General features: G+C 37.2%; 1 protein-coding gene across 1 annotated transcript in view; it reads left to right on the top strand.

The window, feature by feature from the left end:
- The window catches only part of LOC103030502 (C1q-related factor), a 73,579-nt gene extending 62,354 nt beyond the window's left edge, over positions 1–11,225 (top strand). The window contains exon 2 of the mRNA XM_007256387.4: positions 5,244–11,225. Coding sequence (XP_007256449.3) covers positions 5,244–5,423 — 180 coding nt within the window. The 3' untranslated portion in view covers positions 5,424–11,225. The remainder of the gene's footprint in view (positions 1–5,243) is intronic.
- The last annotated feature ends 5,823 nt before the right edge of the window (positions 11,226–17,048 follow it).

Raw genomic sequence — 17,048 nt, 5'->3', positions numbered from 1 at the left:
ATTTGTAGGATTTCAGTTTAAGCTGTGAAGTATGTACCTGCGCTCTACTGGTTTCCATTTACACCCCGAAGAAATACTTCATACATATCATTGTATAATTTGCACCCTAGCTTTGTACACATATGTAATTACATAATCAATCTGTGATAATGCATACTTTACCTGTAGTTAAACTGTTGTTACATGGCTATTAATGTGTAACTACAGATTTTAGAGACACTTATTAAAGTGGGCCCAAAATGTGTAACGATAAATTGTTTCTGGTAATCTTCCCATACTAACCCTCTGTGTGTGTGTGTGTGTGTGTGTGCAGTGTAGCGCTCAGTACAAACCTGCCCGAGCTTTAGTGCTGCATGGCTGAACGGTTGAGTGATTTGGCCCCAGTGCTAAATCTCGGCTGACGGTTTGTTAAATGGTGTTTGCAGAGGAATGGCAGCAGTGGCTGGCTGGCCGGCTGGTCATGTGACCAGTCAGCCCATGCTGGTGTGTGTACACAGCAGCGGCAGCTGACCAACGAGACACACCAGTCATCATCACTCACCAAGGCTACAGCCATATGTGTCCCACCAAGACCACCGTACCCCGGCCTCAACCTCCATATGGCTCTAACCTGTGGGAAAACCCCCTCTGCCAGTGTGTGCTGTGCCAGCCTATGTAAACACATGGGCACACACACACTCACAAACACACGAACACACACACTTACACACACTCAAAAAGCCATGCCAATAAGACAGGTGGCAGGATGAGCCCTGCTAATCAATCCAGCTATTTACTCAAGCAATACAAATGTATGTGTGTGTCTGGGAGTGAGGGGGCGCTGGGTGTGTCTGGTGGGAGTGTGAGGACGGGTAGGTATGCATGTAAAACATATTTCTGTGTTTGGATATATTTCTGATCCATATTTTGTTCCATACATCACACACACACTAGTTTTAGTTTAACATAATTGTATGACAGATGGTTTATACATATGTGCTTAGAAAAACGTATGTATACGTATTGAAGTTGAACCTACAGAATTTTGTCATGTTCACCCACAAATCTACATGTATTTTATGGAGATTTTATTTAATAGCTCATCAAGGAATATGGAGAAGCTTTGTTCTATAGTATATAGAGAACTAAAAATGAGAATATCAGTAAAACGTTTATTTATTACTTTATTTCAGTAATTCAGTTCAAAATGTGAAAATCATATATTATATAAATGTATTACACATCACAGAGTGATCTATTTTAAGCATTTATTTATTTTATTATTGGATGATTAAGGCTTACAGCCGTCTCCACTTATTTAACACGTTTACGTTAAGTTAAGTTCGGTACCACTTAAAAAGACTACCTTTATAAAGGGTTTATAAATGGTTCACAATTAGTTTATTAATGGTTACTAATTAGGTTGTAAATGCCTTAAAAATCATTAATATGTAGAAAGGGCAACAATGACCTGTTGTTTGCCAAATAGTGAACCCACAGCCATCTATATTGTTGCCCTTTCTACGTATGTGTTATAACTGATTACTAGGGGTGTCACGATTCTCTAAATTCTCAATTCGATTTTATTTCCGATTTTAGGGTCACGGTTCGATTCGGTTCTCGATTTTCTTTTTTTTTTTTACAGCAGAGAGGCCTACGCCAGTTTTAGATTAGTCTATGGTCAGTCATTGGTTTGATTTATCAAATTGACAATATCTTACTTCAAAAGTTGGGCTTGACATAAGTGGTGCAAAGTGATCTGTAATACACCACATTAGCCACTAAGTCATTTTATTAAGATATTTGTAATGCCATCTAGTGTTTTTTTTGGTAGCAACAGTGTGCACTATTAAAACAGCAATGTGTAACATAAAATAAATAATAAAAAAATACAGGAACAGTCATGTACAAAATAATAGAACAGTTAGAGCCTTAACAAACTGAACTCTATCCTACTATAACAGTTAAACATGAAAAATAAGACTCGATCCCTGAGAATGAGTTTTTTTCTTTAACAAAGATATAGTATTAACTTTATCTGAGAGAAAGATGCTCCTTAAGGTACCCAAACTATTAACATATTTCAGGGTAGACAAAACAACTGTTATTTTTATATTTTAAGTTTTTCTTTAAGAAGATGAGAATGTTCACATTCTCTGGAGAAAGAGCTGCTCTTTGAGCAGTGACAATCTTCGATCATCTTTTTGACTTCGAGGCTCGAGACCATGACGTAGTTTCGATTAAATATCGAAAACGTGACACCCCTAATACATAGATAGATAGATAGATAGATAGATAGATACTATTAGAGGCACTTACTGTATGTGTTCCTTCATGGTCTGAATGACTTCAGTATTCATTTACAACGTAGTCTATCTATCTATCCAAAGAGAGTCCTATTATATTGTTAATATTTCTCTACAGGTACTAAATATAAGCTGTGTGTGTGTGTGTGTTTGTATGTGCGTTTGCACGACTGCAGCTGAATGCATTCATTAGAAGGGATTTCCAGCAACATTAGGACATATATTGTACACCACAGAAATATATGAAAACATGCTCGCACAGACCCACACAGTGCAGCACTGACTTCACACTCCAGCCCACACAGCTCACCCTACAGTCTGAGAGAACTTTCCAGACAGAGCTTTTAATTAGACAGATAACAGAGGTCATATGGATGCCCACACACACACACACACACGCACACACCCGAACACACACACATACATGCTCCAATACTAATTTTCCAAAGTCGTACGACTCCCCTCTGAAAAAGAGAAAATTAAGAAAATTGCAGATTGTCTGAATCCCAGACTCCGGCTGAGGCCTGGCTCTAGCTGAGAGCAGGTGCCAAACTCACTCTAAAGTGCACTACATTTCACCTCGGAATTAAAGCGCCGACGACGCCCGCGCCTACCTGTACATATTCATGCCCTCTTCAGCTCAAAGTCTCATTCGCCAAACAGATTAGAGAAATCCTCTGCAATTTCCCCATGCCCAACCCTAATGCTCAAACAAATCCAGGCTTATTAAATCTGATCATGTTTAAATCCTCTGCTCCTCGTCCTGCTCTGCTTAACACTGATTGTTATCTTCTATCTCAGTGTGTCTCTCTGTGGGTGTGTGAGGATGTAAGTGTGAGGGTGTGTGTGATCCTGGATTCAAAGTATTGCATGTCTTGGAGATAAACTCAGTCCCCTATGAATGGAAAATCTTAACGTGAATGAGGTTTTCTAATGGACATTGTACGCAGCTGCATTGTACTGAATCTAGTATCTTCTCAATTCTGATTATCATGTGGCCCAACCAAAATTTTATTCCATAACAATGTAGGGCTGCAACTAATGACTATTATACCACAGTTAGTTCCGACTCTGCAATGTGATTGGCTGAGAGGCGTTCTTTGAGTGACGTAATCAGCCGGTAATGCACTGTAACCATAGCTCACCATGTATTACTCCCCGCGTACAGGAAACCTAGCTACGATGCAGCACTTACAAGCCAAACAGAGCAGCAATGGAACTATTTTAACTCTCGGAGTGTTTATTTTATAACCAAACAGATCAGATTTTCCCTTTCTCTTTAACTCAAACTATTTCAATATATGTAACTGGTATAATCACAAGAATACACTCAAGCTAGGAAGTACAAATGGAGGGCATGACAAAAAAAACAAATAATCGTGACTAATCAACTAATCGTACAAATAATTGTGAGATTAGTCGACTCACAATTATTTGTTCAATTAGTTGATTAGTCACGATTATTTTTTTGTCATGCCCTCCATTTGTTGTACTTACTACAGGTGAGGACAGGTAAACATTCAGGTCCCAAGGACAATTTTGAAACATATTTTGACAGTTTGACGTACCTATATTAAAATAAAAACGACAAAGTATATTATAAGAATCATTCACACAAGCTGAAAGTTACTTTCAGTAGATTCTAGGATACTTTTAATTTTTACTTTTTACCATAACAATGTCTAATGCAAGGGTCTATAGACATAAAATAGTGACAACAGAAATAAGTTTAAAATTTTAGACGCCAACATCATACTGATGTAAAGTTACGTCCTCCTGCTCAGCATTAAGGTTTAACATCGTTGTGATTCTGATTGCTATCTTACACCTTGCAAACAGTCTATTTTCACATCTTCCGCTTCCGCTTTTAAATAGCAAGAGCACTTTTGAATATATCTACACTGATATAAAATGAGGTGTGTTCAGGTACTTTTCTAGTGTATTGCTATCTTGGCAATGAAAAACACAGGTGCGCCACTGACTGAAAACAACCTAGACAGAGATCAACAGTTGTTCAGAGGTTCGTTGCTATCTCGGCAGTGATTTATCCACATAGAGGCGCACCCCCAACGCATGTACACCCCTGCTTTTTGGGTACACATGGACACATGGCACAAGTGCACAAACCCATAGTGTGTACCTGTTGGCAGCTCTGCAAACTTATAACAACAAATAATCGTACACTACACTGTCCTGTCTGTCTGTTGATGTTCCCGGATATAATCGTAGATCTGCAGATTAAGTCGATTACAAAAAAAAGCAGTGGAAAAACTTGTATCTGCTGTTGTGCTTCTAATACATTTGTTAATGTAATTAAAACTCTTCATCTTCGTTTTCATGTTCCATCATATTACTTTTCTTTTGATTGATTTCAGTAATTGTTTGCGATTTGAGGTGATAATTATGCTGTGAAAAGCGCTCTATAAATACGCTGTCTTATTAGTGTTGTTAGATGGCACAATGATTCAGCAGGTACTGCGTGCGCCACGCAGCTCCAGGAGGCTGGGATTGTCAGTTTGATCCATGCTCTGGTCTCTTTCTGTGAGGAGTTTGGTGGTTGGTCTCCTGTGTCTGTGTGGATTTCTTCCCAAAAAACACATGGGCGGTGGGTGAATTGGCAATGAAAAATTGCTCCTAGGTTTGAGTGGTATCCTGCGATGAGCTGGTGCCCAGACCGGGGGGTACTTCTGCTCTGTGCCCAACAATCGTGGATAATAAGCTCTAGGCCTGCTGTGATTCTCTGAGCGGGAGGAAGTAGATAAGGACAAATGAATGATGTTCTCTTTCTTTATTTTTCTTTTAACGCTTGTTTTTGTTCTGTTCTCCATTGTTGATCAGATGAGTTTGGTCTACGGTGTTTCGGTTCGTCTTAATGGTTCTTCTTCACACTTCTTTTACGAATATCAATATCAAACTGTCTCTCTTTCTCTCTCTTTTTCTTTCTCTTTTTTCTCTCAGGTGAGAGCGAGTGCCATAGCCCAGGACGCTGACCAAAACTACGACTACGCTTCCAACAGTGTGATCCTTCACCTGGATGCAGGAGATGAAGTCTACATCAAACTGGACGGAGGCAAAGCCCACGGCGGCAACAACAACAAATACAGCACTTTCTCGGGCTTCATCCTCTATGCCGACTGAACTGCAGAAAAAGCGAGGGAAGAAAGAGGGCAGACGAAGAGTTTGAGAGACAGAATGGCAGGAAGAAGAAAAGGTGGAAGGAACCTTTACCATCCAATTGCTTTATTTTCACAGGATCTCTTCATTGCTTCAACCATCGTTTCGCTCAAAGTGCAGTTTCTACAGCAGACTGGACTGAGAAGCTCTGGTCGGACTGAGGGTGTTACTTCTTCTCTTTTCCTCGAATCAATAACCTTACTGAACCAAAAAAAAAATAAAGGAAGGAACATGAAAACTTATTCGTCTTTCGTCGTGAAAACAAAAAGAGAATATGGCTTTTTCTTTCTCGTTCCAAGACTCCTGGAGTGACTTTGATTGGCAGAGATCCTTTTCCTCGTTGTCGTTTCTTCGTGCTTCTCCCTAGCATATCTCACTTTGCTTCCACGAATATCAAATATCTATCTATGAAAAGCAAGAATGTTCCAACATATCTGTCCCTCATGGATCTAAAAAAAAAAAAAGGAATATTTTTCGAAGGCTTGCTTTTGTTCACTGAGGGATCAGTTGAAATTGAGTTTAGCTCTAGTTAAAATCATATTTCCGATGACTAAAAAATGCTTGTGCCCATGAAAATGCTTGTGTCATACGTAGCTTTTCTATTTGTTCTTGAAATTTCCCATTCCTGAAGAACTTAAAGAACTACCTGTGGGTTGAACCGGGTCATCGAATTTCCCTTTTGCGTTCTTTCGCCGCGTGTTGTGCTCTGTCTGTATCACAGTAGCAGATGTACCTTTTCGTCTTTTCAGATAAAAGTCACGGTTTCAAAAAGGCCATTTCCTTTTGTTTAGCTAATGCTTCTACATCCTTTTCAGCACGGTAATCACCCAGCATACCACCTCCTGACCCCTACCTCAAATGTGTAATGTCCTGTTTTGATACACAACGCACACTACACTCACAAGGTGGCCATTTTTTTTTTGCTTATTACATCATACTCTCAGAGTGAGAACAGGGTAATATTCATTAACATGAATGGAAAACTGAGGAATAGTTTACTTTTGAGAAGTTTTGAGAGCATCAGAAACAGCAAAATACTGTAGGTTTCCCAAAAAACGTGAAACGTGACACGAAAATCTATGACAGAGCTGAACTGATGGTTATATCCAGAGTTTTGTTGAGTAAGATAAATAAGTTATCTACTTTTAACTCTTCCTGTTGAAACCAAGGCTACATTCACACAGAAGGTAAATGTGGCCCAAATCTGATCTTTTTTGTCATATGTGAACACAATATATATATTTTTTGTGGCATTGAAATCTAAAACTTCTTGCCATATCTTACATATATCACTGCACAAGGCTTATCATGATGCTCATTGCTATCTTACACCCCACCAACAGTCTATTCTCACGCCTTCTGCCTGCATCGTTGCTCTTGTGAATATATCTACGCTAATGGGCGTGGTGGTCTCAAAGTGAGGTTAAACAGGAAACCAAAACTTCATGTGAAGCAATGTCCTATTGTGTATCAGTTACACAGTAATTGCGTAACCTTAGTCTGAACAGCCAGATTAGAATTAAAAGTGAACTTCACATCAAGAGGTTCACTGAAAAAGACAAAAAAATTAAACAACCTACAGAATCAATATTTAAAATGCTGTCTCTTTTGGTTAGGTTAGAAGCCATACATCAGAGGAACTTCAACTTTGAAGATCTTTTTAAAGAAATGGCTCAATGTGGCCACAGAAGGTCATGAGTGAAGTGTCAAAGGACAATAAAAAGCTTTTAAAAAATTAAATTAAAGAAACCAAGCTCAGTTATGCACCCCTTTTACAGCAACCTTGCACACATTATCGCTTATAAGCCTAGCTGTCAGTAACCGGAGCTCTTTACTAGCTTCTGTGATGCTAGCGAAATGAAACTGAAACTAAATGTGAAGCAGTTCTTTTTCGCACATACTTTTCAGTTTAGCAATCTAAACTATTCAGAAAATTTAAGATATTCTGGAGGTTATATTAAAAAGAAAAATGTGAAAAGTCTAAAATAACAATGGGATTTGTTGAGAACATTCCTCGGATTTGGGTTAATTTACCTGCAGTTTGAACGTAGCCAAACAGAGCTTAGACCAGCATTGTGCTTTTTTTAGCTGACTTCAGCTCATTTATTATATTGACTGTGTGGTGCTAGTTTATCAGCTTAGCCAGCAAGGTGATGCCAGCTGACGAACACAACATATGCTAACATATTATAATGATGGCAACCAGCATACCAGCATCCATAGCTGCACAAAATACAGTATGCTGGGTTTTCTAGTGGCCAGTGCTGTTTTTTGTAGCAGTGGTGTTTGAAGAAGTTGCAGTGTCAGCTAGATACCAATAGAGTCAATAATGTTGCTAATGTGGGACTTATATGGGTGGAATGTGGGCTAGGTGGGTTCCAGGTGGGCATGGGCTCTAAGTGGAGTGGTACTTAGGTTCCCAAATGGGCTCCATCATTACAGCCCGCCTTAAACCACATTATGATGGGTTGGCTTTCCATGCCCGTCACTGACATCCATATGGGAGGCCATATTGGAACCCATAGTTCCAACCATCCTGCTTTCCATGTCAAGAGACACAACTCGATTTATTATTGCAAATATTAATATAAATATGGAGAAACATCACTTTTTTTTAGACTGCAGAAGGTTTAAACAGAGTTACTAAGGTTAGCTAGATAGCTAGTATTAAGGTTATCGACAGCTAGCATTGGTAAGTTGGTGTTTGAGTTGGTGTCAGTAAGATTCCTGAAACTCCTGGAAATGTTGGATATTCAGTAGCGAATTTATTTGAACTTTCAACTCTAAGCGTGACATAAGGAGCAAAATTGCTAGTGTGGAGATATGATTATTGATGACCAATAGGTGATCAAGAATACAGCTTAAGAGTTAAGAAAGGCCTTGTGCGATACAATGGTGTCCTTACAGTTGAATAGTCAGTTAAGAGTTATTTAATCTTAACTATTCAATTAAAAAGTTATAGGATATAGGAACTCTCCGGTCCATACAGGGTACCACACATACATTTCAAAAATCGCCCTCATTTGACCATGACCATGCTTATTTCAGAAGATTAATTTCCCATTTACAGCAACTATATGAACTATTTTTTCAAGCTATCTTAGACAATAGAATGCCCAAACGAACCCGTACATCGTTTATTTAAATGTTAGCATGTTTGTAGCTCATTCTGAGTAGCCAAATCATTCTGTTAAGCACAGCAGGTCAACATAAAGTTCTGAAATGGTTAAGTACAGTACAGTACACTCAAGGCAGGTTAAAAAACAAACAAACAAAAAAGAAATCATTAGAAGTATATTAGCTAGCTAATTAAAAATTCCCTTTCCACCTTAAATCATGCAGCAGTTACATTCTCTCACCTGAGGCTGCTGCGAAATTTAAGGTGGAATGTTATTTTTTGAACCAAAAACTAGCAACAAGCTAACCACTGTAAGCTAGAACACAGCTAGCTAACCACAGTAAGCTAACCACAGTAAGCTAACCACAACAAGCTGACCACAAAGAGCTAACCACAGCAAGCTAACCACAGCTAGCTAACCACAGCAAGCTAACCACAACAAACTAACCACAGCTAGCTAACCACAGCAAGCTAACCACAACAACTTAACCACAGAAATCCAATGACAGCAAGAAAATTGCAACAATTTAACCACAGAAAGCTAATGACAGTAAGTAAACCGCAACAAGCTAACTATGCACGCAAAAATGGCAAGCTAACTGCAATGAGCTAACCACAGTTAGCTAACAACAGCAAAGTAACTGCAATGACATAACCCCAGCTAGCAAACGACAGCTAGCTAACAACAGCAAGCTAACCACAACAATTTTACCACAGAAAGCAAACTGCAACAAGCTAATGACAGCAAGCTAACCACAGCTAGCTATCCACAGCTAGCTACCCACAATGAGCTAACCACAACAAACTAATTATAAAAAGCTAACCACAACAAGCTAACCACAATGACCTAACCACAGTAAGCTAATCACAGCAACCTAATGACAGCAACCTAACAATAACAAGTTAACCACAACAAACTAAACTAACCACAGCCAGCTAACTACAGCAAGCTAACCGCAATGAGCTAACCACAGCTAGCTAAGCATAGCTAGCTAACCACAGCAAGCTAAAAACAGCAAGTTAACCACAGCTAAGCTCACCAGTCACTGTTAACTCACCTGAAACGTGTGTATTTCTGATGTTGATGCTGCTGAATTTGACTCCTCTTGGAAAACATTCTTATATTCTTAGCTAGCTAGTTTTAGGTTAGCTCACTGAGGTGACAGACTGAATGCCACAAAACACAACTCTCATGACAGGAGAGACCAATAGTTTCTAGATCATTTCCAGATAATTTCCAAAAACGTTTAGAGCAATGATTTTGTCTCTCCTCCCAGAGACAATGAGGGGAAATGAAGTATTATTTTAATTAATTATGATTTAAAAAAGATTTAATGCTTTAAAAAAACATCTGCCCTTATGATAAACATCAAACAACATTCATCTTCTGCAATGGCTCTATCCGTGCTTAAAGGAGAAATCTGCTGTAAAATGGACTTGGGGTGCAGTGAAACATGATAACGAGCATAACATTGCCTGTGCAAAGAATTAGCTATTTTTTACACCATTAACAAGCTTAAAGTAGCTCCACACTTCATTTGTAGAATTCGGAGAACCCTGATATTTAAAATGAAGCACTGAGAAATTTAAAAGTGCACATATAGGTAAATAAATATATATTTATCCATCTATATATATAATAAATAATAATAATAATAATAATAATAATAATAATAATAATAATAATAATAATAATAATAATAAATAAAAAGTTGAAATGCATGAATATTATAGAGATATTTTTTAGCAACAGATAAAATTCATGCATCTGTTTGGCAATTTCAAGATGGCAGCCTGCCAGGATCATCAGCTAAAAGTGCTGTATTTAGGAATGCTAGGAGCGAACAAAAGTGAGGTTTTCGAGAAAAAAAAAAAAAGTTGGGCTCATTATCATGTTTCTCTACACCCCAAGTCCATTTCACACCAGATTTTTCCTTTAATCTTCCATGTTAGAGAAGCTCACTCATTATTATTATTATTATTATTATTATTTATTATTTTTTTAATTTTGCCTATTGTTTCAATGCTGCTGGAGATCCACTGAGCCTTCACAGAAGTGTGTCCACACCTCTAGCCTTCTCTTGACCACTGACAACAGTGCAGAGAGAAAGCAGTGGGCCAGAGCGAAAAAGAGAGAGAGAGAGAGAAAAGAGAGAGAAAGAGAGAACGAGAGAGAGAGATAGAGAGACACAGACAAATAGCCCATGGTCAAGCTTTTCCTGTGGCTTCCCCTCAGTGGTCACCTCCACACACTCACTAACTACTGCAACAATGTGAAGAGCTGACACTGACGTGATACGACAGGGTGACAGCATGCAGGCGAATGAAGTTTATCTGTTCAAATTGTGTATGAGTGTGTGGGAGTGTGTGTTTGTGTGTGTGTGTATGTGCGTCCATGCAAACACATGTACTGTAATTCCTCCCTGCCACATTATATCCGTTCCATAAATATAGCCACTAAAACTTCAGCCAATAGAAGAGGCTCTAATCAGCCAGATGGGAGGACGGGAAGAGATGTGCAGCCGTTTCAGAGAAGACGCGAGAACAATAAAGCTGTAAAAATCGTAAAAAAGGAAAATCTATGCTTATGTTTGTCAGTCCTGATTTATCTTTTGGAAATGTTAAATAAATTTAATTAATAAATGAAACTCCTGAAGAGAGTGGTGTGTTGATTTGCAGTCCTGTTTAATGACCAATCAGCTCATAGAATAAATAAAATGATCCATACTTGCAACCAGTGCTTAAAATTTTCTTTCAAATTTAACTCAATGTTAAACTCAGTTTGAGTAAAAGAGTTACCCAAATCCTTAAATTCCTTAATCAGTCATTGGTTCATTTTTATTTCTAATGAAATGAAACCCCTTTCAACCAAAGTTTCTTCCCAATCCTCAGGCAGCATGGTGGCTTAGTGGTTAGCACGTTCACCTTCCAGTGCTGGGGTCTTGGGTTCAGGTCCCCATCTGTGTGGGGATCGTCTGGTATCCCTGTTTCCTTCCACAGTCCCAGAACGAGAAAATTGGTAAAAATTGGTAAATTGGATACACTAAATCACTTATCACTAGCAATGATCGACACTAGGAGGCCTATTTTCAAACACAAACCAGTGCTGCTGTAAAACCCCGCGCCTTTCAAGGCACACTGTAAAATATAAAGAACTTAAAAAACACAGAAGACCCCAATAAGCATCAGTCACTCATCACTCCCCCACTCCTCTCCTGAGACTGATCTGGTATGAGTAATTTTGTTGAGTATAAGTAAGTTGAATTGAATGAATGCTAATTTATTTAATATACAATAGATGAAGCCAGTATAAATATTATATGGCCATTTAAAGAACAAATCAAACTAATGGATTAACAGTTAATAAAAAAATAATAATATATATATACCACAACAACTGTTGTACAGATTTCTGTAAATTTTGTGTCAAAATATTTATATTTTTGAGGAGTAATGTGTATCTAGTCATCATTACATAAAATATTATAACAAGTGGTTTACTAAAACACCAGCAAAAAGTAAAATTTACCTGTGGTGGACATGGCCCAGAGGAGCCGTGGTGGACGTCCCTTATTTTCCCTTAAATTCTGAAAGGTGTCAACCCTAAACACTGCACTATGTAGTGAGTCCAAGAGGAAATGCCTTTAGAGAGAGCATGGCCAAATGTTCTCTCTCTGACTCCGGCTGCTGATGGATTCCAGGATTCAAACCAGCAATCATGAGTCCAAAGTAAAAGTCTCAGTCTTAGATCACTTAGCAAGTCTAAAATAAGACAAAAAACACACCTGCTACACCCTTTGAGCAGTGCCACATTTCAATACGACTATAATTAATAGTATTATACTACTATAATTAACACTTTTTTAGGCCCTACAATAGAACCTTGTGGCACGCCACAAAATCTAATCTGGAAACTAAATAGCCATAACAAAGTTTTGGCTTTTGGATAAATAAAGATGTTTTAAATGGTTTCTTGGGTGAAGCCATAAATAACTTGTAATATTTAGAGGTTTTTTTTTTTTTTACCTTTTTAACTGTAAGACCCCCTTATAGGCTTCAGAACATTTTGCCTCTCCATTTCTAATTTGACCTTCTAAATAAAAAAAAACGCTCCAATTTAATCCTGTCTAGACTTTCAGAGCCACGGCACACAAGTCTGAATCTGAATCAAGATTGAGATCAAAGAGTCGAGTAGAACAGCAAATGATTCATTTTGAATCAGTAACAAAAAAAAGTTTTTATATATATATATATATATATATATATATATATATATATATATATATATATAGTACCCTGAATCAAGCCACTGGATTAGAGTACATTTGTGTGACTGTAAAGAAAATTTTATAGGTCTAAATAAGATTTACTTTGTAATAATAAGAGGAGTCCTACTGAGTGGTTTCGGTAATGGGCATCCAAATTGGGGATTTAAAAAGAAAAGGTCCTTCAGATCAGTTGTGGTGGCATATTCAATATCAGCCAGGAAGTGTTAACTTATTGATATATGATATTGCATATAATAATATACTGTATATTAAATAATCAGATTCACAGATCAGTTTCACTTTGTTTTACTGTGATGAACCTCAGCAATATCTCCTGGAATCTTTTATATAATGTAGAAGTTAGAAATATATTACTACATGGTTTAACTGTTGCAATCCAGTAAACGCTTTTGCTAATAAGCACTGCTTACATCTCATTAAAAGTATTTGGATAAAAGCTCAGATTCCATCCTTTCAATTTACATCACATAGTGATAAGAGAAGGCAAATATTTTATTCTGATTTTAATTGATCATCACATTATTTGATATTGATATTGACTCATTTCCCAGAAAGAAATATATATATAAAAACATAATTTACATTCCTGCCATGGTTTCGTCAAATCTTTTATATCAAAACAAACTGGGAAAAAGGCCGAACATCTCTGAAAACATGAAAAACGTTGTTTTGTTTTTCACTGGAATCTTAATAAATGCGGATTCAGCAAGAGTAATGAACATTGAATATATAAATATTTTTTTCTTTCTTTTTATGACTTTAATTACATTGTAAATTTAATATTAAATATATTAAAGCTATAACAAAAACACACAGAATTATTTTGCAAGCAATGATAAAGTGATAAAGAAACAATCAGCAATAAATAAGAGTTCGTTTATGAAATGGCTACAGGAGTCTAATTTCCAGACACTGGAAAAAGTTTTATGCCCCGCTCTCTCCTCCTCAGAAATGGACTCACGAGGGTTGCCAGATTGTCACATAGTGGCAAGCAGCGATGAATCATACTCTGTATTTGATTAGTGAATTCATTTGTTTCAATGTCTATCTCTGCTCTATTAGTGTTGTTGGTAAATTACTCAGCAAGCAAACTCAGGTTAACAAACCTTACTGAAGCTCAGAGATTACTTGTTCAAGGCAGCTTGCCAATTTCCATGGCTGCAGTACACTGTTTACATGCTGCTGTCAATACTTGGCAACCCTGAGTGAGGAAATGAAACTGGGGAAAGGTGGTGGGCAGAATCAGAGGCTACATCCCACACAGATTTCCATGACGAACTGCACAGTTCTAGTAAGGAAATACTGTCTGAAGCTCTGCTGTCAAGCGCTGCTAGTGACTAAACTCAGCAAGTTTCGTGATGAATATTTGATGACACATCCTGATCATGTTATGAATTACTACAGAAAATATAATCCTTAATGGTCCGAGAATTAAGCAATAATAAACATGTAATATTGGTATACTGGTACTGTGCTGCGGTCATAGATTAGCACAGCAGTGCCAATATTACACGTTATAGCACGAACCTCGAGTCTGTTATTGTGATTATAACACAGGTTCATTATCACTGTTTATTCAAAGATTTTGAGTTAAAGAGGACAAGAAACTATGATACGTTTGGTTCTAAACACTCTGCGAGTTAAATTAGTCTCATTGCTGCTCTGTTTGTAGCTGCGCTGTTTGGCTTGTAAGCGCTGCATCGTTGCTGGGTTAACTGTATGTAACACTGTAATACATGGAGAGCTTCGGTTACAGTGCATTACCGGCTGATAACGGAACTCACAGAACGCCTCTCAGCCAATCACATTGGAGGGTTGGAACTAACTGTGGTGGAATATGTTTTATACTTTAGATTCTTCTACTATAAGTAGCCACATTTAGCTTTGAGAACAGATCTGCACACTCTTGGTATTTTAATCTCAGTGTCTTCATGAGGGAGAGTCACCTGGAATAGATTTCCAGCATCTTGAAGGAGTTCCTGGAGGTGCTGAACAATAGTTGGTGCATTTTCTTCACGCTGTGAAGCTCCAGCTCATCCCAAATCCCTTCAAATCACCGTCTCAGTTGGGTTTAGATTTTGGGGGATTTTGTTAACTACATAATTCCATATGTGTCCTGTAATTGTTTTAATGTCTTAAACATTAATCTACAATGTGCAAAATAATAATATATAATATATATAAAAATAAAGAAAAAAAACACTGAATGCGAAGGTTTGTCCAAACTTTTGACTGGTACTGTATGTCAGTGATGTAACCCCACACAGTGAAGATACGTACCTGCAGGAACTGCATACAGTAGCACATGTGCTCCTCACATCAATGTTTCATCCATATAGCTGTTGCATATTACAGCAGGAGAAACAAATGTCCATGACAGTCGGAGGCTGTGCTGATGTTTTCACCACACACACACACACACCTCTATTTTTGTCTCCTATCTGTCACCTTGGCTGGGCTGAGTCCCTGACTCACGAAAGGAAACACAAAAAAACATCTGCAGCCAAAACTCTCTTTCCCTCGCTCTCTCTCTCTCTCTCTCTCTCTCTCTCTCTCTCTCTCTCTCTCTCTCTCTCTCTCTCTCTAACTCTATGCACACGTCTCATTGGCTGATTCGTATTGTCACCTCCGCAGCATCTGAGGACGGCTTCCTACTTTCTGCTTTCAGAGGACACTTCTAAGCTGCCAGCACAGCACTGTTCCCACCAGCTACTTCCTGAGAGAAAGAAACAGAAAGAGAGAGAGAGAGAGAGAGAGACCTGATGAAGGTGAAGTTTGGTCACACTGAATTTTATTTATTTAATCCACAAGTGAATTTTTTTTTTCAGACTTACAAAAGAGTCAAAAACGATAGCTACAGCATAAATCTTGACCATCCAAAAATAGAAACAAATGAAATTAAACAACATAAAGCAAAGCAAATAGTACATTACAATAAATGAATGATGACATTAATGATAAAATTGGAAACACCTTCTTATTCAAAGTTATTATTTTGTTTTGTTTTCCTACATTGTAAATTAATTCTGAAGTCATTCAGACTTTTGAAGGAACACATAAAGAATCATGCAGTAACTAAAAAGTATTTATTGTAGTAGTTAGTGTAGATTTATTTAGTGAGGCTGGAAACTCCAATTAATTTATTCTGTGCAACAGAGATAGCTCTTAGTCTTCCTTTCCTGGGACATTCCTGATGAGAGCCGGTTTCATCATAATGTTTTTTTTTTTATAGACTTTGTGACTGAACTTTACTCAAATAGAGCTATTCACTGTACACCAACTCTACCTCTTCACAACTTTACAACTGATGCTAAAGAAATTATAATAATTAACTCTTGACGAGTTCAGCACAGTTGTTAACTGAAAGCCTGAATTAAGCCTGAAAGCCAAATATGTCTCTATCTAAGCAAGGGGTGCTGAATTTGAAAGAATCTAAAATATTAAACACCTTTTTGTTTGTTTAACACTTTTTTTTGACTAAATAATTCCATATCTTTTTTTTGAACCTACAATGCAGAACAAAAATAAGAATACAAAACAAAAAATTGGGACAGTAAAGCATATACCACTTTTCTTTTGGGGTAAACAGTAAGATTTAGATTTAAAAATAAGTGAATTAACACATTGCTGGCAAAATCCAGATATTTAAGAAAGAGTGAATGAGTATTTCCCCTTACAGATTTCTTTCGTTTTTGCTTTTTTAATAATATTTACATTTTACAGATTATCAAACAAACTTTAGTACCAGACAAATAAATCCTGAGTAAATACAAGAAAATGGATTTTAAATGATGATTATTAAATGATGTTTTTTAATTAAGGTAAAATAATCTATCCAAACCAATCTAGCCCTAATTTTAAAGAATCTAAAATATAATACATGTTTCTGTTTGTTTAACACTTTTTTGCAGACTAAATAATTCCATATATTTTTTTTAGATTTTGAACCTTTAATGCAGAAAAAAATGAAGAATACAAAACAAAAAATTGGGACAGTAAAGCGTTTATTACTTTTCTTTTTTTACAACACAAAATATAGCAACTTGTAAATAGATACAGCCAAGAGCCAATGAAAAAACTCTTAAGTTTTCCACTAAAATGGCTCTAGTACACACAAAAAAATGCATGACCAACACCAGGTAAAATATAAACTCAGAATTTTTAGTGGACCCTATTCCACTA

The sequence above is a fragment of the Astyanax mexicanus genome, chromosome 19, assembly GCF_023375975.1.
Source record: "Astyanax mexicanus isolate ESR-SI-001 chromosome 19, AstMex3_surface, whole genome shotgun sequence".
NCBI classification, from domain to species: Eukaryota; Metazoa; Chordata; class Actinopteri; order Characiformes; family Acestrorhamphidae; genus Astyanax; species Astyanax mexicanus.
This window is presented reverse-complemented; position numbering and strand designations above follow the sequence as displayed.